The 25,350-nt window shown below is 40.7% G+C and overlaps 1 protein-coding gene across 1 annotated transcript; it reads left to right on the top strand.

The window, feature by feature from the left end:
• On the top strand, window positions 1-4,648 carry LOC111668437 (acyl-coenzyme A thioesterase 5-like). The gene is made up of 4 exons (XM_023424500.2): window positions 1-154; window positions 1,843-2,345; window positions 2,566-2,768; window positions 3,566-4,648. The coding sequence occupies exons 2-4, from the start codon at window positions 1,889-1,891 to the stop codon at window positions 4,172-4,174; spliced, it is 1,269 nt and encodes a 422-aa protein (XP_023280268.1). The 5' UTR covers window positions 1-154; window positions 1,843-1,888; the 3' UTR covers window positions 4,175-4,648.
• The last annotated feature ends 20,702 nt before the right edge of the window (window positions 4,649-25,350 follow it).

Raw genomic sequence — 25,350 nt, 5'->3', positions numbered from 1 at the left:
CAGCCACAGCTTCCTGTCGGCTTGTTCTCAGACCTCCGGGACTTTTAACTACTCTGTGTGTGTGAACATACGCTCCTGTAAACTATTCGTTCTACATTTTGTTCCCAGTGATATTTGTTTTAAATATTAATGAGAGTGAAAATAAGATTCACAGGTAAGCTAACATCATTTCTTATCCACGAAAATTCTTCATGTTAAGCCCTGTCCACTGTACGTTTCTGTCGTCTGTCCCGCCGTGACCCAACTATCTTATCTGTGAGCAAAACTTATTTATACCGTATAATACAATGAGCAACAGTTCTATTTACAAGTCTGATATTATATAATAGGTCACCAGTATAGACTAGGTTTACACCGGATTTAAGTACAGGTTAGTAACACTGAGTGTTTGTTTTTTTTAAGTAAGTAAGTAACCAATGGATTTGTCTGCAGTTCATACATAAACAGGGACTCAGGAAAACGAGCAGAACACATGCACAAAATCGTGCTGTCCACTTTCTCTTACAATCAGCCACTGTAAAGGATTTATGCATTCACAAAACAACGTGTGCAAAAAGTGAAGGGGTCTGATAGATCTATGAAATTATATAATAGGTCACCAGTATAGACTGTGTTTGCACATACTGTATTTCACTGTCTTCAACAGATTTTCAAACATCAGAGCTGCAACATGGCAGAGTGGAAAGACTTGATGAAGTTATGTCCTGTATTATAAAGCATCAACAACATTATCAACATTGTAACTAATCCTCAACTTAGTGCGCATGTATATAAATCAGCTATCAGAACAGACGTAGTGGTGGAGAAGACTAGAGCAGGGGCCCATGGAGATGGCAGAATTTTGCAGTGATCATTAATGGCTATTATCATATTTCAAAAATTCAATCTTCACACTTTTTGAGAAACAACATTTGGTTTTGTGAAAGACCGTGTGGTACAATGAAGCAGGACACTTAACTAACTAGAATCAAATCGGACCTGCTGCACACAATATGATATGACAATTAGCAGTATTGATCAGCCGTGTTGATCATGTATGTCATTTAAGTCAGTTAACTGTCACCATAAAAAGTACCAAGGACATTTCTTTACTATTGTCACAGCATACACTATTCCACTGTCTATATGCTCAGTATGTTAAGCATTGTCCAGCGAAGTCGTGTTCACTTGTGTCGTCATAGTATTTCATATTTGGAAGTGGAAAACTTCAGTCAGACAATGGCAACAACCCAATGAGGTTAAACATTCAGTGACATTTGCTTTGCTTGACTTTGATGCATATAACTGATTGTCCATCATCTGTGCACAGGGCACACACACATATGTGTCTGCATGTGCGTGCCTCATATACTTTCACATTAGCCACTTTGGATACCAAGCACCTAAATACCTAAATACCAGACAATTAATTCTTGCTCTTAAAAATACTCAGAAGTATTCTCATGTTTGCATTCTGAAAACAAAATCTGAGCCACATGTAAGATATGAGTTGTGATTAAATATGAATCTTATGCATTGAAACAACAGATGTAACCCACTTAGCCTGCTGCAATAACACTGCAATGGCAGTAATACACTATATCACTTTAGTGAAGCAGTATCACCAGTTCACATGTTCACAAGTTATTCTTGTCAAGATACTTATTTACTGAAAAGCATGGGAACATACAGTAAAATAATTTAAATGTGTGTATCAGAGGGACAGTTCACTATTAGTGATGTGATTCTATTTCTTAAATTTGTTTAGTTGTGGTGGAATTGTTGCACTTGTGATTGATTGATTTTGTGTCTGCTCTGTCACACTGCCCAGAAATAGTGACTGTCCTGTCTACTTTGTTACAGATCAAAGTCTAAAGCTGTGAAGAGAGGAAATTTAGCTTCAGAAGAGATGTCCTCCCAAGTCAGACTGAGGCTGCTGCCGAGCGCCAGGTGTTTGTTCGACGAGCCCATTCAGGTGAAGGTGTCTGGGCTGAGGTCGAGACAGGTGGTCGCCCTGAGAGCCAGGTCAACAGACGAGAGAGGGGTGGTGTTCAGCTCCTCGGCCACCTACAGGGCTGATGGGAGCGGGAAGATCGACCTAGTCAGTGACCCCTCACTCAGTGGGAGCTATGTCGGGGTTGAACCCATGGGTCTGCTGTGGTCGATGAGGCCGGACACCCTGCACAAAAAGTTTCAAATAAAGAATTCACTGAATCCTCATGTGGTGAGGTTCTCTGTCCATGAAGAGGAGGGGGAGGGAAGGATGCTGGCAGAAGCGACCAATGAGAGGATTCTGATTGGGGATGGTGTCATCCGGCGCCCTGTCAAAGAGGGGAATATTCGTGGAGTCCTGTTTACTCCCCCAGGTTACTTGCTTTATTGTTGCATATTTTTAGACTTTGATTAATAGAATTTATTAGAAGACAAACCATCAAATATTGTCTCTGTAGCTATGGGTTACAGTGTCTGCTTTGTGCAAAGTCCATTGTTTTCCTATGAACAACTAACAAAAGCTGTACTGGCTAAAATGCATCATCATATATTAGCTGTATGTCATTTTGCTTTGTCGTATGTCCTCTGGTCCAGGAAGAGGTCCGTTCCCTGCCGTGCTGGAGCTCTACATTTTAGGAGGAGCTTTGTCCGAGAAAAGGGCCTCTCTGCTGGCCAGTCGAGGATTTGTGGTTCTGTCTGTTGTGGCGTACGGCCATGATGACATGCCCAGGAACATTAAAGAGCTTCATCTGGATTATTTTGAGGAAGCAATACAGTTTTTAAAAAAACAAGACAAGGTGATTTTTCTGGATCTTTGAGAATCTTGATTTTTGGGGACACATTTCTTCATCTGCTTGTGTCTATTAGTGTGTTATTACTTTGACCTTGCTCTGGCTGTTCTGAGCTCTTCACAATGAGCCCAGCCATCCTGTGAAAGAAACTCATTTAGTGTGCTTGTATCCATTACTCTTTCTTTAAGTGATTACCCAAATATTTCCCTTGTATTGTCCATGTGGGCCAACAGAACAGTGGAGTCCCCAGGCAGAGCCCTATCCAGGACTGAACCAGAGAGTGCAAGAATCCCCCCAAATAAAGACTATTAGCAAAGGCTACAATTTACAGATGTTCCCTAAATGCCTCACATGTAGAGTATTAGTAGTCCGTTCCTTGAATACCTCACATGCAGTCACTAGCTAAAGCAAGAGACCGGCAGCAGTGCACTGTATAGTGTCCTTGGGAAGTTTAAGGGGGTTTCTAGTTGTCATTGCAAAATATACCAATATGAGGGGCCATTAGGGGCCCCTTTTCCCTTCGACGGCCCAAGCATTTGCCTGGTTTGCCTTTCCTGACACTGCGCCTCTGGTCCATGCTCAGTTTTATAAGCAGGCAGCCCCACATTGCTCCTTCACGTAGAGCCTGATGCTCGTCTTTGTTGAGCTCCTCTCAGGCCTGGCTCGAGAAGAGCGTCTCTGTAGTCTATTGGATGAAGTGGAAAACACATGCATCTGTTAAAGAGCTCATCTGTGTGACTTCACAATGACTAGAAAAAAATACAATGAAAAAGCAGCTAATGTTGCATTTTTCTTTTCCACAGGTGGGCAGTAAAGGAGTTGGCGTACTTACCATTTCAAAAACGGGAGATGTTGCACTTTCAATCGCCTCTTACCTGCCAGATGTTGAGGCCACAGTGTGGATCAATGGCTGCTGTGCCAATACAGCTTTACCCCTCTACTATAAGAAAAGCCAAATCCTCCCTGCATTAATGTTTGACTTGAGCAAGATGATTCCCACTGAGTCAGGGGCCAACATGGTCAAGAATGTTTTGCACAATCCCCTGGCAGAGGAGAACAAGGCCACCCTGGTCCCCATTGAACAAGCCAAGGGACGTTTCCTCTTTGCAGCCGCAGAGGACGACCTCAACTGGGACACTAAGGCCTACATGGATGAGATGGTGGAGAGACTGAAGCATCATGGGAAGGAGAACTTTGAAAGTGTGAGCTACCCTGGAGCAGGACATTACCTAGAGCCACCTTATGGACCCTACTGCCCCTCCAGCTTCCACTGGCTTGCGTGCAAAGCAGTCCTGTGGGGGGGGGGGGCCCAGTCCCACGCAGCAGCTGAAGTCCACCTGTGGAAGAAGATCCAGGAGTTCTTCAGAGCTCACCTGAGCGTAGATGCTGCTCAGACTATAGCCAAGTTATAGGTGTAAATACACTGATAGAAACATTAGAAGAAATAAACTTGTTTTAATGTTGAAGTTGGTTTCATGTTTCCACAATTTTTTGACCCAACTGAACTTGTAGCTCACTGTCTGTTTATTCCTTACTCACGAATCTTACTTTCTGCATTTTTTTTGGAATTATGTAATTTGTTTAAAATTTCTGCACTTTAAGATGCTTTCAAAAAACCCAGCTCACTATAAGCAGGTGGCTTTAGTGGTTTAATGTGAAAAGTAATGCATAATAACTTTTTGTCTAGATAATAGTTATAATACAGTGGGTGTAAGACATTAGAAAGGAAATGTTTACTGTGCTGAAAGACTGAAATAATAGTATACATTTTGAAATAATTACATTTTCTGAACTTGAGACAATAAGACTGCAGAATTTAGGACTTTATTTTCTATTTTGAATACTGAATATGAATTTTTAAGGTGCAATAAAACATTTACACATCATTTTGTATGCACAATAGATTAAAATGTGCTAAATAGGTCACGTCATTCATGCAGTTCATTTTCATGGCTCTTGTATTTAGTTGTATTGAAGAACACCTGATGGGAAATTGTAAAGCTTTTTATGAGTTAATGTTTCAACCTTCCCTTTAGTCAGCGTACAGCACTCAGCAGCTCGTCACATCGAACCCACCTTGGCAAAACAGAACAGAGCTAAAAAAAGAAAGACAGGGAACGAAACCTGACTTACTGGGAACTATCTCACCCTCTCTCTCTCAGTCTTGAGAAATAAGAGATAACAGGTTATTGTTCCCGGCAAGCTCACCATAGTGTAAGTTCATCAAGATAGCAGAAGCAGCCTTGATCTGCCTCCCCGATTTATGAGGCAGCATTGTTGAAACGCACCTTCTCTTCCTCTCCGGTTCTTTGTGTTTCTGTGTGTGACTGCACCTTTTATGTCATTTCAGCTCGACAGAGCTCTCAGCCACCTCTGGCTTTTGAAAGGCAGGGAATAATTTGTTCCACTACTGTACCTGAACAAAGAGATGTAGAAACATCAGGAACTTGAGGTTGAGCTTATATTTGAGCTTCTGTCTTCCTCAGCAAAAGTGGATTTGTTTTTGCCCATGCACGTAACTTCCATTGCTATGATTTGGTTCCCAATGTCTGGCCATATTGTGTGTGTTTTGATCTGTTGAAGATTTTTTCACTGCAGTCCCACATGCCGCTGTATCACAAAGCAAATAAAAGAATGTGTTTAATCTGGGGTACAAAATTAGAGCAAAAAAGCAGCCCTATAAATTATGACGCATGCATCTAGTGTTGTGGTGCTGCACTAGCCGTCAGTGGATGAAATCTGATGCTTAACTCTACAAATCACTTCCTGCACCCCAGCATCATGACAAATACGCATAAATCTAGCCTCACAGATTGTTAGGAATTCCATTTTTATTGCAGCCCACTGTGCTGTAATTATATGCACTTGTGAAAGGCCTCAGCGTGTGGAATATAAAGTATGATTCTGCAGTTGAATATTCTGGCAAAGCATAACAAGAACCTTTCACATTGGTGAAAGAGTACGTTGATAACCAGCTAAATGCTAGGCCAATTTTTCAAGGTTTGTTTGTTACCGATCGAAACTTCAAAACTATCTCTAACGAACTCAGAGGCCTTAAAGAGAAGACTTCCTGCCTAAAAGCCCCTGGAGGTCATGTGTGTTGTTTCTAGAAAGAGCAGAACTTCAGTTCTCTACTAGTTGTCTTCTTGTAGATTCCTGTTTTACTAGTGTCAGTGCATTTTCTTTCATTTGACTCTCTGAAAAGGTGAAACACGTCCTTGCAGTTTTTTAGGATCATATTCTAAACAAAATGTGTTTGTCCAGCTGCTGTTGACCTGCATGCTGCACATAACACTGCATCTGTATCTACGTCCATCTTTATTTACACTTCACCATAAGCACACAATTACTGAGAGAACCCGACTCAAATTCTTGTATCTGTGAGCATCTTTGTGCAACAGACTTGGTCCTGATTTTAGATACTATCTGCACTGAATCGTAAAATGTGAACATCTCATTCGTCAGCAAAGATAAAACTTGCGACTGCGGAATGAGGCTTTGACAGCTACAACTCCCGTGTGGCACTGAGATCTCATGTGATCTTGTCTCCCTTTTACACCCACATTTGAACTTTTGAACCTGGACCTGAATTCACTTCTCTAGCTCACTTCCTTCATCTCCTTGCTATGTTTAATCGTGTGTTTTGCAGAGCAGAGAAGAGTAAGGGAGGTTTAGGAAAGTTTAAAAACATCCAGGGCTGTTCTAGTTGGGCCTAAAATTATAAGCCTGCATCATAAATCTCAGTGCTCCATCAGTCACAGCAGCAGCATAAACAGACACAAAGAAGCTATGCTCTCGTACTATTACCACACTGATGTTTTACAGTTTCCATCACTTTGATTTAAGCTTACAGCAGTCTGCCATTGCTTCTGTGATTGAGAACAAATGCCAGTCTGCCTCTGACAGGATATCCATCATGCCGGCATGTGTTGTGATTGTAGCTGCAGGCACCTCGTGTACACCAGCTATAACTGCTGTATTTTTAATGAGCAATAATGACAAGGAAGCAGGAAGTGGTGCTGAAAGGGGAAACAAAATCAAACAGCAAACATCCTGATACTGAAACACTTTTTTTTTTTTGTGTGTGTGTGTGTTTTTTTTTTTTTTGTGATATGAATCTATTTGAGGATAGTGAAACCCTATCTGCCCAGGGTTTAACTTCAAACACAAGAGTTTAACCACTGCAGATGTATGCACAGCTTGCCCAGGTTTGAGCAGTTTTCTACACGTGCTGCGGTTCAGTTTCTTTTTTTTTTTAAATCATCTGTATTTTTGTGCTGGAGTTTGTGAGCATATTTAAAGAATCTAGATTTTGATGTGTAGACAGGCTCCAGCACCTCGTCTTCATGTACCTGATGACCTGATGACCTGTAGTCACTTGAGTCTTCTTTCAGCAGAACACTGCTGGGTATAGGCCTATATACAGTTTCTCTAATTTAGTCAGCAATTCTACTCTGTGTGATTTATTTCGTGATCAAATGTCTTGACAACCTCGTCTCATAGAAATTAGGTTTCTGTGCTATTACTATTATGCATTGGAAAATAACATTATCACATAAAAAGTGATGCAAAAAAAGAACCCCAAAGTTCCAAGAAACCATTAAGGAAAATTAAAAGGAAAAAAATAATAAAATAGAATAAAAAATAAAACTTAAAGAAGTGATTGAGATACTAATTAAGTCACGGTATAGGCTATAGTTACATAAACTGATATTTAATTCATGGGATACATTCGACAAATGATCACCTTGGAAACACATTAGCAGTGAACATAACCGAGGCGGTGTATGCATGTGTTTGTTTGTTTTTTTTTTCCTTTTTCCACGTCCGACCAGCTGTGTTAAATTGCTCTGGTTAGCCAGAGCAGAAACCAGTGACAGTCGCAACTGTGTTGGTTTGAGCTGTGTGTTTAACAGGCTATCTTGTCACCCCTGTGTATTATTAGGCTCTATACATGTCGTCTACACTGTGTAATTAGCCCAGCAGGCTAATGACAAGGGCTGATGGGAGGCAGGATCTCTGTTCCCATCTGGCGCAAATTTATTTATTTATTTGAGCGATTTCATTTGCTGAAGAAACAGTTTTGTGCAGTTCTTTTCTGTCCTGTAGTTCTGATTATGCTGTGAACCAGCACAACCTGACTAGAAGTGTCGTTAGCATCAAACGATGGGACGCATTAGTGGCATAAAAAAGACCCCACAGTCATTTAAATTCAGACAGCTCTAACTCTTGAAAGCCGCAACTCTTTTATATTTGAGACTTAAGAAGAATCTCTTGCACTTTGCTCAATAATGCATCACACATCAACCCCCTCAGTCTTCTTCAGACATTCAAGCTGCTTTAAAAAGAAAGAAAAAAAAAAAGTCCTTGGTTTCCAGCATCTGTTATCTTGATTGGTGCCTGAGGGGAGATCCCACAGACACATCCAGATATTTTAGTCCAAATGGATGTAATAGAATTTCTGACCTTTCTGACCCCTCAAATTGTGTTTATTGACCACTTACTCAAAAATCAGCTTTTTCCCCCCTTGGGGACATGGCTTTTGTGTTGGAAATATGTGGAATGTGATCCACAAAATGTTTTCCTATTCTTTCAACATTTGAATTTAACAGACAAAAAAAAAAAAAAGAGAAAAGTCCAAATATATTTGAAAGAAATGAGAAGAAGATTTACTGCTGTAGACCTCTGGGTGACTTGTTTTCCTCTCTAAGACGCAGTAAATGTGTGTTTGTCTTGATGGATGGATTTAGTGACTGAGAACGCTGTTTAGATTAGGCTACAAAAGATGAATAAAAAGATGTATTATGATATACAGTATTTTATTTCTTAAACTAATCTATCACCTCTTCTGTTTTTAGATTTTAAAATCTACAATAAATGCAGTTCATTCATTTGTTCTCCACGCTGCCAAAAATTCAGTTCTGGAGGATGAACATTTCAATTATTTACTTGACTATTTGTCAATTGACTTAAAAGTAGTTACATTTTAATATAGTGAGTCTAAAAATAATGTAATCAGCCTATAAGATATCGACCAACACCCAGGTTGCTAAAACCTGGGTGGTATAGCTACAGTGCAGCCCTGGTGGCAAATTTTGTTTTTTTTCTTTGTCTAACTGGGAGATAAATCTTGCATGCTCATTATGATCTGAGTCTGTAATGACCTATGAAGAAAGATCTCTGTTGCACCCTTTGATTTCATAAATAAATGAGCATCAGTGAAAAGGCAGAGTGTTCGATCCAGATCCACTGTTTTCATCCAGCAACATTAATTGCCTTTTAATTTACATAACCAAGCGCCTCTAAACCTTTTTTATCTTTGGCCCTTGTTTCTCTCCCTGCATCATACATCCAAAACAAGCAGAGCTACCATATCATCTCCTTTTAATTCTTTTAACAAGGAAGCGGCAATTCCAGAAACATTTATTCAAATCCCCTGGCAGTTCAGTGGCTCGTGTGTTTGGCAGCTCTCCTCAGGCCTTCGCCAAGACGCAGACGAAGAGCTATGTGAGCCAGGCTTTGAAAGCAGACGATCAAAGACGTCCAGGCTTCTGGTAAAAGCATGAAATCATGCTCGTTTGTCCCACGGGTTCGGTCATTTCAACTAGTCCCAGTGAGACCTGCAAAGGTTCGCCGGGGCTCCACAACGTGGACGTCCTGCAAAGATTTCCAAGTGTCAGAGCTGCATGTAGGTGTGTGTATTTACAGAGTCCTGAGACATGTCTGCTAATGATGTGTAGATTTATGTATTTATGCAGAAAGACTGTAAATGATCAGGAGAAAATGCAACTTTATTGACTCTGTGTTTTCTCTGTCTCTGATAGATCCATTAAAATAGATGTGATCACAATTATAAAATCAGCCTTTCAGCAAGTGTAAAGATGTAAAGTCTAGACTCTATTCTACTGCTCTCTGTAATGGATTATGCATGTCATATTTACATCCTTCTGATGTAATATACTGTAGCTTCTCTTCCGTAGTGCCTTGCACATCCTCATGATGGTACTATAGCTAAACATTTGGAGCTAAAATACAACCTCCCAGGGGCCACTTGTCCAGTTTTGTAGGACGATACACCTCGCTGGACTTAAAGGGTAATTCTGCACACAACTTAAATAAGACTCAAACTTAACTAAGATTTTTTGAATTCCAAAACTACTCATCTTAGATAAAAAGGGCACAGCAAAAAAAATTGACTCTACTCTATCCCTGCTTCTTAGAATAAAAATGAGCATTAGCTTGATGTTGGGAAAGAACAGCAAAAAACAAACAAACAGAAAGTGGGATTAAATCAATTTTAAAAAAAACTATTTGTGTCCTAAAAACACCATAAATGACATGGGCCTACTCTGCCACTTAGCTCCTACCTAAAGAAAACAGAATAAACCAAAAGGCTTCCTATCACATTTTCCTTCCATTCACAACTCAAACCACTAAGATATCCTGCAAATATCACAGAACAGCACAACAACTGGAAGCAGAAAAAGAAGCATTTGCAAACTGCAGCTGGCTTTATATCCTAAAAGGCTGCCACGAGGGAACCAATCACTGATCAGGAACCACTGACACAATCACTTCTATCAGCCAGTCAGAGCAGGTCATTAGTGAGAAACGGCAATACTGTATACCACACACCAGTATCTTATGTTTTCTCACGTCTCATGGGGGACTCAGAGCATCCTGACTGAGCCGTAACTATCGTCCACCCATAATGCCGCATGAAAAGAAATAACTCCAAAGACAGAGTCAGTAGGTTGGAGAGTGGAGCAGAGCAGACCTGATTACAGATGACATGGTTCATGTCATCTGGACTGGACTGAACTTTTACGCATATTATCGTCTTTTCTTCTTTGATGTATCTCCACAAATGGCGACTTTAGATGGAATAAAGTGAAGCAAAGTGTAGCTTCATCTCATACACAGCACGAGTTCTGCTTAAGAGACAAAACGGTATTGAAACAGTGTGCGCGAGCGAGAGAGAGAGAGAGAGCGAAAGATAGCAAAGCCTCAAATGAACCCCTGGCCTCGTTTTAAGATCTTGTGACAGCTAAGAGACAAGAGTTCAAACGACAGGGAGCGCAGCCGTTATATAATGAATTCTATAAGAATAAAGGAAAGACAGATGAGGAGGTGTCAGGAGGAAAAAAAGGTTTCATTATGTAACATGATCATGAGGGGTGACTGACAGTGGCACTTTCAAAAGTTGCTCTCGCAGCGTGAAGATAAAGTACAAAGTTAAATCCATGCCACTTGTGGGACTCTGTGTTCTTGAACAAATTAGGTGAAGGATAAAACCATCAAATGCAGCAAAGTGCTTGAATTCTTTCAAGTAGAAGAATATATTTCATTTTCACCTCCCTCGGCAGCTGTTGTGCCCTAGAGCAAGGCATGTACTTCTCAGCTTCTCCACTGGAGCAGGAGAAATCTGGCTGTCGGTTCCCCGGTGCCAATGTGTTTTGTATGAAAATGAAAAAAAAAGGTTTTTTTTGCTGAAAAAGAGAAAGTGAGTTCAGGCAAGTCTCATTGGAGCTTCGCTCCTGCTACAAATCCCAAATTATAGCTTTGTCGAGCCTCACTTTGGTTTAGACTTGTGGCTCCCACCCGTTTTAGCTTGTGACCCCTTAACAGCGTTCACCAGTGACATCTCACCCCATGTGTGTGGACATGAGCTGTGAGCAGGCCCACTGATTTTTCCTTCAGATTGTTTCATTTGGAGGATTTAAAAAGTATTCAAGAATTCATCTTTTTACATAAAAGACAGGAAAAATAAATGTCATTTTGATTTACAGAGATATTTAATATAATATTTTACTGCCTTATTTTCTTGGTCATGTCTTGAATCCTTGGATTCATCTTGGGACCTCTTTGAGGGGACCTGAACCCTATGTTGGGAGGAGGTCCAGAGTCTTCATCACCAGAGTATCAACCCAGAAACTACTTGACATACAAGATGTTGCCAACAGAAGAAGATTCACAAAATGATGTCATGGCATAGCAAAAGTTTATAGTTTAGTTCAACTTTTAGATACATGAATACAATTTAACTCTAACCAGAAATATAATCATGTCCCAATAGAGTCAAGTCTGACTCTACAGTACAGTTGCTTGTGTTTTAAAGCAGGTGTAGGCTGTTGTTTCTAATACAGTGTCAAACTTGTTTCAACACTCATTTAAGGGAAATATTCTGTAAAACAAACTCCAGGACTCTGGGGAAATCAGCCTTTCAGTCACTTTCAACAAAAGTCATCTAGAAACAGAAACACATGAGCCTCTGGGTTTTCAATTTTGTCATTAAACTGTAATGTTTTTTTTCCCCCCAAGAGTAACTCACTCTTTTCATGTCTTGATTCCCTCGCTCTCCATCAGCCTATCTGCCCTCTAGTGGCTGATACCGGTCACGACAAGGTGTACAGGTGACACAGCCACACAGTTCTGAGAGAATGCTTAACTGTGCACGGATCTTTAAAACCTTCAACTGTGTGTCATTGTTTATTTATTCTTCCATTCGCTTACTTACTTTCACTTTAAATACAACTGTCAAAATACAAGAGTGAAAGTTATTTCATGCAGGTGTTCACGCACCTTTTTCAAAGAAGGCCACCAGCAGGAGAGAGTAATGAAATGTAAAATGGATGGATAGAAGCAATTTGACAATAAAACAAACAAAAAAAAGAAGAGCAAATAACATGTTGGTTTTTTTGTACATCACAGAGGAAGTGCAATCAAGAAAATAAAAAATCAAAGCACCAACTGTCTCAAAGCTTAAAGTGTAAGGCTGTTTTTATTCTGTATTTTTCTTACTGTCAACAAATCCCGTGAAATGACTAAAACCAACAATAGGTCTACAGTCACCTCCTGTGCCAGATTATTTTATAAGAGAAATCTGTTTGAGATAACAGCTTCTTATTTCAATTCATTATTGGGCTTTATAAAAACAACTGTCCCTCTTCATGGTTCAGTGTCCAGGTCCACTCGTATGTTCATTCACTACGACAGAGATAAACCAATTAGTTCAATGTGCTTGACATTTACAGTGTTTTCTGAAAGAGCAGCTAATTAGCTGAATGAAATGATGAATTATTGATGGCTGGATATTCATGGCCATTAGGGGAACTTGTCTCTGACACATCTGAGTGGGGAAAGGTAATAAGCCTGCAGTGTTCTCTGCCACCATTATCAGCAACAACGCTTCCTTGAAAGACATTTAACATCTTTTTTTTGTTTTTGTCAAGTTTATCAAAACTCCATTTTGTGTTTTTGGTGTCATTTTATTCTTTGCTGCTGCTGCTGCTGCTTCCCTATTTCCCCTGTGAGATCATTAAAGTTTCATCTAATGTTATTGCTTGAATTGAAGACCCACAGAGTCATGAGTTTTGGGGGGGGGGTTGATGATGGCTATTCACATGCATTTTTATAATTTCAGAAAATCGACAGGTATTCAGAAAATATGAGTAGACAATAACATGAAATTGGATTCCTGAGTATGCACCCCTGCTGCTGGGAGGCACTCTGGTTAAAAAGGCTGATTTTCTCCTTATTGCAGACTCGAGGTTTGGACCCAGCAGCCGTCATAACTCAGCATCTGTGCTGGAACGTTATGTGTGAGCGTGCAGGAGTGTTTCCTCCAGTCTTTGAGGAGAGTCAGGCTTGGTAAGTGGATCTCACACCTCACTGCTCAAAGGGGGGGGGGGCAGACGATGGACATAATCTAATCATTCCTTACACACATGACCATTTCTACACACTCTCTGGTTATCCTGGAGCCACACACACACACACACACATGCACACACACACAAATATACACACAATACATAATAGATACACAATGAGCAGCAATCCCCAGCAATACAGGGAATTATTTATTTTAACTCTAATTCCATCCATAAGAACACAATGACAAAATGTATGTAGTATTTTCATAATTTTTCAAACACTGTAATAAAACATCTAAAAATTAAAGCTCTTTTATTTCTATACTTCCAACGTCATTTTAAACACATTTACAAAACAAATCATGCAGACATATTTGGAGTCTTTGGAAACTGGGATTTCCAGAAGAGTGTAGCTTGTCTGGCTGCACAGAATGAGTTCGTAAAACTTCACCATATCAAAGTCTGATTACAGGTTCGGTGTAGTACTATTGCATATTATATAAAAAGTTGTATAAAGCCTTTTGTGGCTCCAGAGAGAGCTGTGCAAAGTCTGATAGATAACCATAAGTGATATGACTCAGCGGTTCTGAGAACGACAAGTTTGAGAATGAAAAAAAAAATCAGAGGAGTCAGAAAGAAGCGAGTTCAGACTTCTGTTGCCCACCTATCGGTTTGAGGCTGGATTCTACGATTGCCACTACTGGAATAACACACCCTAATCTCTGACCAAACTGCATGGTCAAGTTGCATTGTGGGTGATGTAGGCACCAGGTCTTGACAAGGAACAAGACTGCACGGTGGTGTCAGGGTTTGCGAGGTAAGTAGGACCCAAATGCAGGCAATTCACGGGAGACGGTGCAGGCAGGTTTATTCAACAAAAATCCAAACATGAACGTGACGTGAACAGACGTGAACATGACATGAACGTGAACAAACCCAGAATTAAACAGACGAACCAACACAGACAAAGGGAAGCACAAGGACTATATAGACAAGGGAGGCAAGGGTGATTGAACACAGGTGAAACACATTAGGGCGGGGCAGACAATCACAGACACAGGACCAAGACAGGAAGCAACACACTGACACACATGGAAACCTTATTACAAAATAAAACAGGAAGTGACAAAAACTCCAAAACAAAACTAACAAAAGGTGTCTGCCATAGCAAACCATGACAGGTGGTTCTGCTGCCGACTGTCTGACAACATTCTTGTTAAGTGGGTTTTCTGAGCTAGTGCACCCAGGTGTGGGCGCAGATGAGGGTGAAGAGCAGCAGAGCAGGCTCGGGAGATGGTGAAGGCTTGAGACACAAGGGTGATGAGGGGAGCTGGGGAGACAAGACGAGGAGCCGGGGGGGGGGGAGGCAGAGCAGAGGGAATGAAACAGAGGCGATGTGGGAGGGTGGTGGTGGCGGAGCTGGGTATTTGGGGAGGGCTTGATTACGGTGATGAGGTGCAGCTGGTGTGGCTCTGCTCTGACTCCAGCACACTCACTTCCACTCAGACAATCACAGACACAGGGAGAGAGAGAGAGAGAGAGAGAGAGAGAGAGAGAGAGAGAGAGAGAGAAAGAGAGAGAGGAGGGGGTCACAACATGGTGGGGAAGCACAGAATGAGAGGTGGAGGGGGTGTCAGGGAAGGCTGAGGCAGATGTGACAGTTGTAGAAGTGCAGTTCTAATGACTCCAATGACGTTCCCACTGCTGAGCTGCTGCACGTTGTCAGTGACGTTGTTGTTTTGAAGTGACACTGCAGATTTTTCAAGTCAATCTCTGCACAAACTCCATTATATTACAACCATAATGTAACATTAATGTATGCAATTGATTAGATTGATCATTAATGTGATTATAATTTTATATTATGATAAATTATGAGTACACTAAGTGCTTTTTACTGGAAGTTCAATGGGAAAAATGCATCAGAAAATGTGAAACTGAAAACACTTTGAAAGGTGAAATGTCTTGTGTGTTGGAGAAGGTAAAACACACCGACATGGTCCTTGAAAAATCTTCTTTTCTCACGTTTCTCTTTTGTGATCGTTGACGATCACTAAACATGAACCTTGATTCACCTCATCAGTGAACTTGATGAGAGAGAGAGAGTTTATATTGTTGGAAAGAAACAGACAAATGTCGATCAGCAGAAGCTTACACAAGCGAAGTATGTGCACACAAACAAAATGTGTGACGTCACACACACAAACACACACACACACACACAAACACACACACACACACCCACACACACACAAACACACACACACTCTGTGTTTCCAACAACCGTACCTGAGATTCTTTCAGACTGTTTCCACTACACTGAATGTGAAAAACAGACTGTAAGGAGAACCGGGGAGCAGGACTGGAAACGGAGCTCAACGTCACCTCCTGCTTTTACTGATATCAGACTTTCGGGGAGAAGCTCAGTGTTTACACATTTAACATCCTGCACTGTGCTGGATTTGTTAGTGTTGGAAGTAGGTGTAGTGGTGGAGGTAGTGATCACAGTAACCATAGCAGGAGAAGTATAGTATGGATAACAATAGATGTACTACTAGCAGTAGCATCATTTTTTACTAATTGTTGTAGCCAGAACAACAACAGTAGTAGAAACAGTATTATATATATATGGTATGAGTAATAGTACGGACTGCAGACTAACTGTGCCACTGTAAGAATACATTAGGACCACAGTGTGACACAGGGCAATCTGTGTCACACTGTATTCTATCAGGTCATATTCTGAATATGAATCTGTATTTATCTGTCTTGAAACTAAACAGTTTATTCAGTAGACATTGACATTGTAGCAAACATCTTTCCGCAGAAACAGTTGTGTATATTATGCTGTATGTTGAAAGGTTGGCTTGTGCATGCGAAATCCTGGTTCATAATTACTGAATTTACTCAGAGGGATTTAATAATCTCATTTCCAATTACAAAACATAATATTGAACTGCACCAGCGTTGCTGCGGCACAGTTATCAGCCCCTGTGAGTCTCTTCAGTCTCCACACATTTAAACCCTTAAAGAAGAATAAAAAGTTTAGTTGCTGAATTCCCAGCTTTGTTTTTGCTGCAGGCGTCCGACAGCACATTCACTCCTCACTGCTTATATTTTGTGAGCGTCACCATGCACTGTAGCATTCTTTCTTTCGGGCATAATTCTGAACACTGATGTGACTGTAATGCAGCCCGGCCATCACATATCCTGCTCAGCGAAGCAGGTCTGTGTCTGTTTTGAGGAGAGGATTAACATGGAGACAGTGCGCCCCGAGGCATTGTAACCAGCACATCGTAAAGACAGACAACTCCACCTCAGCAGCATTAAACCAGGAGAGAGGACTGCGTTCAAGGCGGGAAGAAAGAGGAGAAGATGGAGGGAAAAGAGAAATACAGAGATAAAGGACGTTTTAGGAGTAAAGGTTTGAGGCAGGCTGCAGCTTCAGATCCGAATCCATCTGCAGGAAGCATTTAGTCTGATGTTTTACGAGTGTTTTCAAATCTTTCAAGCACATAATAGTTTCCATTCCAGTACGTCTACAGTATGAAAATCAATATGCATAAACTTAATTTATACCTTTATCTTTTCTGGCATCAAGGCCTTACTGGTCCGTGCAGTGAAGACTTCTCAGATCACACACAAAGATGATTTAACTTTTACCAAATAATAAATAAAGACACAACGTTCTGTTGATGGTCTACCTGCAGCGGTGGAGCCCAACCTGGGGACTGGGACCCCTGCAAGGGGTGGCAAAGTACTGTATATCTGAGGGGTCGCAAGATGGTTAACAGGAAAAGGAAGGAGAAATGCTACGTAAAGTAAAGCTTATACTTTTTTTTTTGTGTGTAAATTAGTGTAAAATTTGACCTCTTCCAAACTCTTCCAAAACTTTGAAATACAACGCAAAGAAAACAAATCACTATTTCATTGAACTGGTTGCAACCAGCGAACACATGCACATGGCGACGAGGGGTTCCATGTAAACCTTGCTTCAAAAAAAGTTGAGAACCACAGCAAACTTTAGCCTCTGAAGGTTTTTTATACTATGAATCACATTTTTGTGGCCATACACTGAAATAGTACCTTGTATTCATTAAAAATGAATTGTTTTAATGACCTATATTTTTTTTACTGTCAATTTTCTGTAATTGTTTTTTTTTTTTTCACCGAATATACTCACAGACGGTGATTCTACAAATCCCTGGACTCCACCGGAGGGACGAACACCATTCTTCCAAAAGGTGGTGGAGAGCGCCGTCTAACACGTCGCTTCAAAGTATCCCAAAGGTGTTCAACTGGGTTGAGATCTGGTGACTGTGAAGGCCATATATGATTCACATCATTTTCATTCTCATCAAACCATTCGGTGACTCCTCGTGGCCCTACGGATGGGGGCATTGTCATTCTGATTCTCCTTTCATTTGTCAGGTTTTTCCTTTAATTTGTCACCCGTCTGTGGATTTGTCATTATAATTAATTACAAGTATTAAAATGAAAAATTATTCTTTTTTATAGGTGATGATCTAGGCCAGCAGAGAAATCCTCTCCAGTGTATACATGAATGTGCCTGTGCTGTACCTCTCAAACATATGTTAAATTTATCAAGCAGCACCTACCTGTCTCTATGTGTGTGTGTGTGTGTGTGTGTGTGTGTGTGTGTGTGTGTGTGTGTGTGTGTGTGTATGTGAGAGAGAGAGAGAGAGAGAGAGAGAGATGGTGAGAAAAACAATGAACAAAATAACCGGCGGAAAGGAAGTGAAAGTAAGAGATTTCTGATTTCCCAGTGAAAACAGAAGTTTGCAGCCCAACACTCACCTGGGAGCTGCAGCAAACTGGGAACGTTTCACATCAAGACATCAGCCAACAGCCTGGGGAATACAGCACAGGAAACATGAAACCCAACCCCTTCCTGTCCAACTCTGAGTGTGCGTGTGTGAAAGAGAGAGAGAGAGAGAGAAAGAGAGCAAGAGAGATTGTATCATATCACTTTTGTATGATTGTGTGTGTGTGAATATATGAAACTGTACAGATGTGAAGCAGGGTGGTGCTGCTGATAAAGAGAATTCATGCTCAAACCTTTATCTTAACAAAAATAGGCTGCAAAATAAATGTGTGTGTGCATATAAATAAGTGGATGTTTAAATACTCTCTTTTATTATGTCTGTACGTACAGTAGAGACATCTTTACACCATTGTATAAACCAGTGGAGCTTCATTGTTCTCATGAGGTGTTTTGTTAGACAGAAAAAACTGTCCTGTCTTCAGGTAAAAAAAAAAGAAACAACAACCACTGTGAACAGAAATTTTCGGTGAAACAAACACGCTCGGGACAAAAAGGTTTATTAAAAAATAAAACAGCTTTAATGTCCAATAGAATAGTTGGAGCCTTTATTGATCACTGTGTACTCTTTACATTAGGACCTATGGAATATGAGGTCAGAACTCATGAATTTTGGTTTGTATTTGTGGCTCTTTTTGTTTCCTTTGCTGCACGACACGACAAAAAAAAAATCTTTTCAAACTAAAAATGAGAGCCAATGATATTTGAAGCTTTGACTTGCAGTTTCCTTTGTGTTCCACACACTAATGTCTTCATTTAGGGTCAAAAGTCAACAATAATCAGTTGTTTTATATTAAAAATGGATGTATATGTCAAAATCTTTGCAGTCCCCTTCAGATGTATGGAGCGTCTTTTGCATCTTTCAGCTCATTGTTTTGGTTTTACAGTCTGCAGACTTAACTGTTTTCATTCACTGCAACCATACTGAATAGTAATGAACGCAGTGGAGCAGTAGTTAGCCAAAGAGCCAGGTATTTTCTTCAGGAGATGGTGGAGTACAAAAACTGAGCTAAAACAGAGGGAATTTTTATCTCATATTCATCAGATGATCATAAATCTGACTATATGAATAATAAAGTTGCTCTGTATTTGTTGGACATGTAAATAAGCCACTGTTTGCTCACAAGTCCACCATCAATAAAAAGGAGAAAGTGCATGTTTTTGCTGCCCCGAGTGGCCACAAATCAGTTTAAATAGCTTTATAATTGAGAAATGTGTGTGGCTGCAATTTTGGGAAAATTGAAGACGAAGATTTTTCTCACTTTTAATGGTGAGTCCCCCAACAAAATAAATGAAATGGGTTTACATATCCAGTAATTTTTTCCATAAGTTACTGGTTACCTCACGGCAGCTCTGAGTCATCATACATGTTTCAAAAAGGTTTCATGTACCTATAAATGTTTGTAAAACCTCCGTGAACCAATTAATCCTTCACTTAAACCCATGACAGTCGCCAGTGTGGAGTCATGAGATTTTCACCTTACAACAGCGGCGTGCACGCGTGTGCGTTGGAGAGCTCCAGGTATGACACGCCTGTAGGAAATAAAAACAGAGACATGTGGCTTTAATGCGGATAAGGCCTGCAGCAGGGACCTCCGTGCAGCCTGGAGACCATGAAAACACACCTCAAGATGGAAAGCAGCATGGTACACACACATTCCTGCAGCCAGATATCTGAAGTATGCGCTGTGGTTTGACTTCAGTGCTTACCTGAAACAGGCTGAGAAATACACTCGAGCGTGTGTAGGTTCAGGTAATGATTTCAACATGGTTTCATTCTCTCTGTTTGACTAGATTAGACCGGGGGTTAAATCGTGTCTGTAGACCTTTTATGGCAATGCAGCAGGGGCCGGAAAATCAGAAGGAAATATTCAAATGTAAATATAAGATGCTTGTTCGTTCGTAAACCCCAAACTAACTCTTACACTGCGCGCTTTGAAGTAAACACTAGGAATTATTTCCAGCTGATATTTGATGTGTTAGTTGTTTATGTTCTGCGGAAACTCTTGGACACATGTTGGAGACTAGTGAGAAATGCTCGTCTGTTCCCTCCTGAGAGACACGCTGCAGTTTTTCCTGTCAGATCAAAGCGACTGAGCTGCAACTTTAGAAACGACAGGGCTGAGTGGATTTCTGCCATGAAACATACATGACAGGATTACGAGAGGAAGTTCTCGCCTGAGTACAAAGAAATTTTAAAGACTGGAGGAAAAAAGGAAATAAATATTTTAGGCGAATGTGGAGAGATGAATTGATAATGTTTCATTTCAGTCCAGTAAAGTTAGGTGAGGTCGGTATCATATTGGGCTAGAAGCTACAGAAACAAGATGCAGACACTTCACTATACACCTTCCAAACCTGTCCTTGAATTTCATTCGCTTTTTGTGATGTAATCATGTTACAGCAGGAAGTGTATGTCGATAGTTATGAAATAATGTGCAGATGAAGTAGCAGAAACCCAAATCAGCCACAGTTTGATGAGTAGATGTGTGTTTTTTATCCACAGGGAGATACCTGCTCTCAGTTTGAGACTGTTGAGAGTTTCGGATGCTGTTACTATAAAGTCACTGTGACCACAGGTGAGTCTGGGTTAGCTTATTGCTCGTATAAAACTAACAGCCTGCATTTAGCTTTTACAGCATGCACTTAATCTATCCTCTTACATCCTCTTTCTTTCTTTCTTTCTTCCTTCCTTCCTTTTCTTTCTTCTTCTGAGGGAAATAGATTTGAAGTGTTAAAATAGTTAGAACTGAGGGAAGGACGAATGCAGCCAAATACAGAGTTGTCCTCGATGTAAACCTGCCCAGGACGACAGCGACCCAAAACAATGCTGGAGAAGCTTCGGCACAAGCCTGTGATTGTCTTTGAGTGACCAAGCCAAATCCCATAGTTAAATCCCATAGAAGATCTATGGAGGGACCTGCAGATGGCAGTTCACAGACACTTCTTGCTGATCTGTCAGGATCAAAATTGATAAACTGCCCAAATCCAGGTGTGCAAAGCTTTTAGAGACTTACTCAAGTAGATGCAAAGCTGTGGTCTGAATACTTTTGTAAACAGGAGAATTTTAGATTTTTATGAACTTGCAAAATCTTTTAAAAACATGTTTTCACCTTGTCAATGTGGAGTGTAGCCTGCTGCCGCAGAAACACAATCACTTGTTCCCACCTCGGGCCTGGTTGTTATACAGTGTATCTGGCCATTATTTGCAGATATAAAATCTCCAGTGGACCTCCGCGACACTAGCAGACAGTGTTGGCAGGACATTTGTAATGCAGCTGCAAATTCTCCAGAAAATAAGATACAGCTCTGCCAAAACTCCGCAGTATCATCTACCTGACGCGAGGAGAGAAATTCCCAGCATGTGAGAAAGTGCAGAGTTCATGAAATCACCTCCGGTTTGATTCTCAGCCTTTAACAGTCACATCTTTTCTTGTGCTGGGAAAGTACCACATCAGGTGAACACGGAAATTCACATATGTTTAAGTCATCCTCTGACCTAACGTAGGTGTAAAGTTTCCTGCTATTAGAAGCAAACACACACACACACACACACACACACACACACACACACATGGTGAAGATTTCTTTCTGTCCAGCTGGAGACTATTAGTGTTTCTCGGGCCCACAGGAAGTCAGCCATCATTTCAGGCTGACAGGTACATGGAAGGATCTCACCGGCTCTCTGCTCTGCTGTTTTGTTCAGACATCAGCTCTGTAATTCTTTACAGCATCCTGGCGTTCGTTATGATCACCTGGCCGATCAGCTGAAGGGAATCGGCTTTATGGAGTCGTTTTTGGAGGTGTCCAACTGAGATGCAACACAGATTTTCTTCTTTTTTTTTTTTTTTTCTTGCCTGTATTTATTCTGGCACGTCGCTGACAATCACCCTGTTTCACATTCATCCAGATCCACACATGCCAGTAAAGTATAAACTTCTGATGTCCAGTCACTGAAGCAGTTGGGGGGTTAGGAGATGACTTCTCCACACGCTGTTCCATCATGTTGACTGATTCAGCTCACACAATGTCATGAATTAAAGACCGCAGACAGGAAAACTGGAGCGGTGTAGATGTACGACATCACATGCAACAGCTGGAGAAAGCTACATCGGACACAGACAACATCAGCCGTCTGTGAGCACCAGACCAAAACATGTCAGAGCATCAAGTGGGAGGAGGTCAAAATGATTGACCAGGAGTCAGAGGACGGCCGGAGAAACATCAGGAGAGACGTTAACTTTTCAACTCTGGACACCACTCGCACCCCCGCCCGACAGCCAGAGCTGCTGGCATCACTGCAGATGTTTAGTCCCATAGGTTTCTGAAGAGCGTTTTTGGAGCTCAGAGCGGGCTGAGATTGGCAAAGAGCTGAGACTTCGGTGCATACCTGTAAACACGTTTATTTCTGCTGTAAAGATGGGCATTTTAACATGGGAGTCTGTGGAGATTGACTTGCTTTTGGAGCCAGCCTCCTTTGTTACGTACAGTCTTCCCAAAGATCAAGTGTTTTGTGTTATATTAGAAAATAATTCCCCCAAAATCCAAAAACCTTTTGTTAACACCTTGGTGTAAGGCCTGACTCAAGTCAGACTTAAGTCTCAAAAGTCTGGGCTTGAGTCTTGGTTTGGACTTGACTACTGTGAGAGTTTACTCCTTGAAGGAAGTCAAAACATTTAAGTCTAAGTTTTGAACTGGTAAAATCCCAGACAACATATTGTAGATAGTTAATTGTTATTGTTCAGAGATGTTAAGTCTTTCAGTTAATTTACAATTCGTGTATCTCTTAGTCTTGGACATGCCGAAGAAACATAAAAGGAAAATTCTGCTATAAAACTTGGATCTTTGATTCATAGTTTAATTATAACATTTAATTCCCATCGTCTGACTGCTTGTGTTTCTTGCCCCATCAAACTTTGTTGCTGTACTGTTGCCGATGTGGCAATTTTTCTCAAACCCACAATCAACTTGATCCCATAATGTTATCATAACTGATAGAAATGGTGAACGATATGAAAATAAAACCCCTATTTGTAATCATCCAGAATTATCTATTAAAAACTGCTGGTTGCTCACTTTCTAATGTAAAATATACGTTTATGAGTCTCGCCTGCACTCATAAAACCTCTTCTTCATAACCAATTCTGATCTGCAACAATACAGCCTAAAACATAGTGTTACTGATACGTTTTAATTGTTATTGTCCTCTCTAGTAATTAATTTTGTCACACTCTGGTGTAGCAGTTCTGCAATTTCATGCCAAGGAAGCAGCAACTGAACCGAGCTGAGTTAAATTGAATTGAGCTGAACTGACAAAAAGAGTGGGAGAAAGAAATGTAGAAATAAGGTGAGAAGAGGACCAATGATTGAAGCTGTGTGTGTATGTGTGTGTGTGTGTGTGTGTGTGTGTGTGTGTGTGTGTGCCAAATCATGCTCAAAATGTGCACTTGTGTTTGTCAAACCAAGCCAAGAAACTTCCAGCATCCTTACAAACATCTGACACCACAGATGGCTGAATGAAACAGCTGGTAACACACACACACACACACACACACACACACACACACACGCACACATGCGCAGACACACGTCAGGAGGTCACGGCTGTCTCTTTGTATTAATTTGCCTGTAAATGGCAGTGTGGCTTGCTGATGCTGGGGCAGAGAAGGAAGAAGAAGAGGGCAGTGAGTGAAGTATTCTGCTCTACTCATTACAGTATGCTAATGAGAAACCGAACCGTTTACATGAATTACCTCATTAATCGGCAAAATAGGAATCTCAAACTTCAGTTCATTTAAATGCTTGTGAGCCGTCGAGTGTGTGCCCTTGTTCCTGAGACACAGATTACCTTTTTCCACTTTTGTGCTCAGCTGAGCAGCAACCAGAGGAGAGGACAGGAGAGGAGAGGAGAGAGGCAGGAGGGATTACAAATGTCTGCTGCTGCCTAAGGTGGAGGGGTGTTGGGTTTCCTCCCTGAGTGGGGTCTTGCAGGAATATTGTGTTACATCTATTTTCAGGACACACTGCTGGCTTTTAAGGTTGCACTGTTGTTCTGCATGACATTACAGAATACAGGTGATGATATTTTAATGTAGGAATATCATGAATGTGGGAGAGGAACATGTCAAAAACATAACACCAGGATGAGCAGTGATTTCCCTCTGTAAAGCACCTCCAACAGGTTATCTGCAGCACTGCAAGACTAGTGCCCACCTGCTAAATTAGCCTGTAAGCTAACAGCATGAACTTCTACTGATCAGCATGAGCAGATGCAAGTCCAGTCAGATGTATGTACCAAGAGTAATCTAGTCAACCTGATTTATTATTTAATACATAACATACACAATACATTTTACTTCGTTACTTCATCTACACTGGTTAATAAACAGCTGTTAATGCTAACATTAGCTATGTAGCAATAGCAAAACTTACAAATAGCTCCTTTTAACAACTATTAATTAATAATGAATGATTTAATAGATATTTATTCAATAATAATAACAAACTTCATAACACTTGTTTTCATCAGAAATCAGGTGTATACTTCACTAATACTTTTGTCTCTTTAATGTCTCTGTTCAACAGTTGCTTAAATAACCTTTCAACACATTCAATATAATGGTTGTCTTCGCCAACACATCGTCCAGAATAAAAAACAAACCAGGTCATTTGTCATTTAAAAATTACCCACATGAGTGTCTGATTTGGCATTCCTATCAGCAGCAGCATCATTTTTCAATGATTTCAAAAAACAATAACAAATGTCTTGAGCTGCTCAGAGTGCGCAACGCTCAGAAATCAGGAAATTTGAATATTTACCAGTCAATGGCAACTGGACAGACTCCTCCTGCTGAGGAAGATCATCTGATGTGACTGAAAGCTTGCAACTGCTACAAAATACACCGTAATGCCTTTAAGTTCTTCATGTTTGGTTAGATTTAGGTAAAAAAAAAAACTACTTGGTTTTGTGTGGAACGATCATGGAAAAACATTTTCCATATTGGCCTGTCATTTTGCAAATATATTCCGTATTTTTGAGCTAACATTTCTCGATATGTGCAGAATTGTCTCACATTCACTGAGGCAATAA

Source organism: Seriola lalandi, unplaced genomic scaffold, assembly GCF_002814215.2.
Source record: "Seriola lalandi dorsalis isolate HSWRI2012SDOR001 ecotype SW California unplaced genomic scaffold, Sedor1 jcf7180002054736, whole genome shotgun sequence".
NCBI classification, from domain to species: domain Eukaryota; kingdom Metazoa; phylum Chordata; class Actinopteri; order Carangiformes; family Carangidae; genus Seriola; species Seriola lalandi.
The sequence above is the reverse complement of the archived record's forward strand: the minus strand, read 5'-3'. Positions and strand labels throughout refer to the sequence as shown.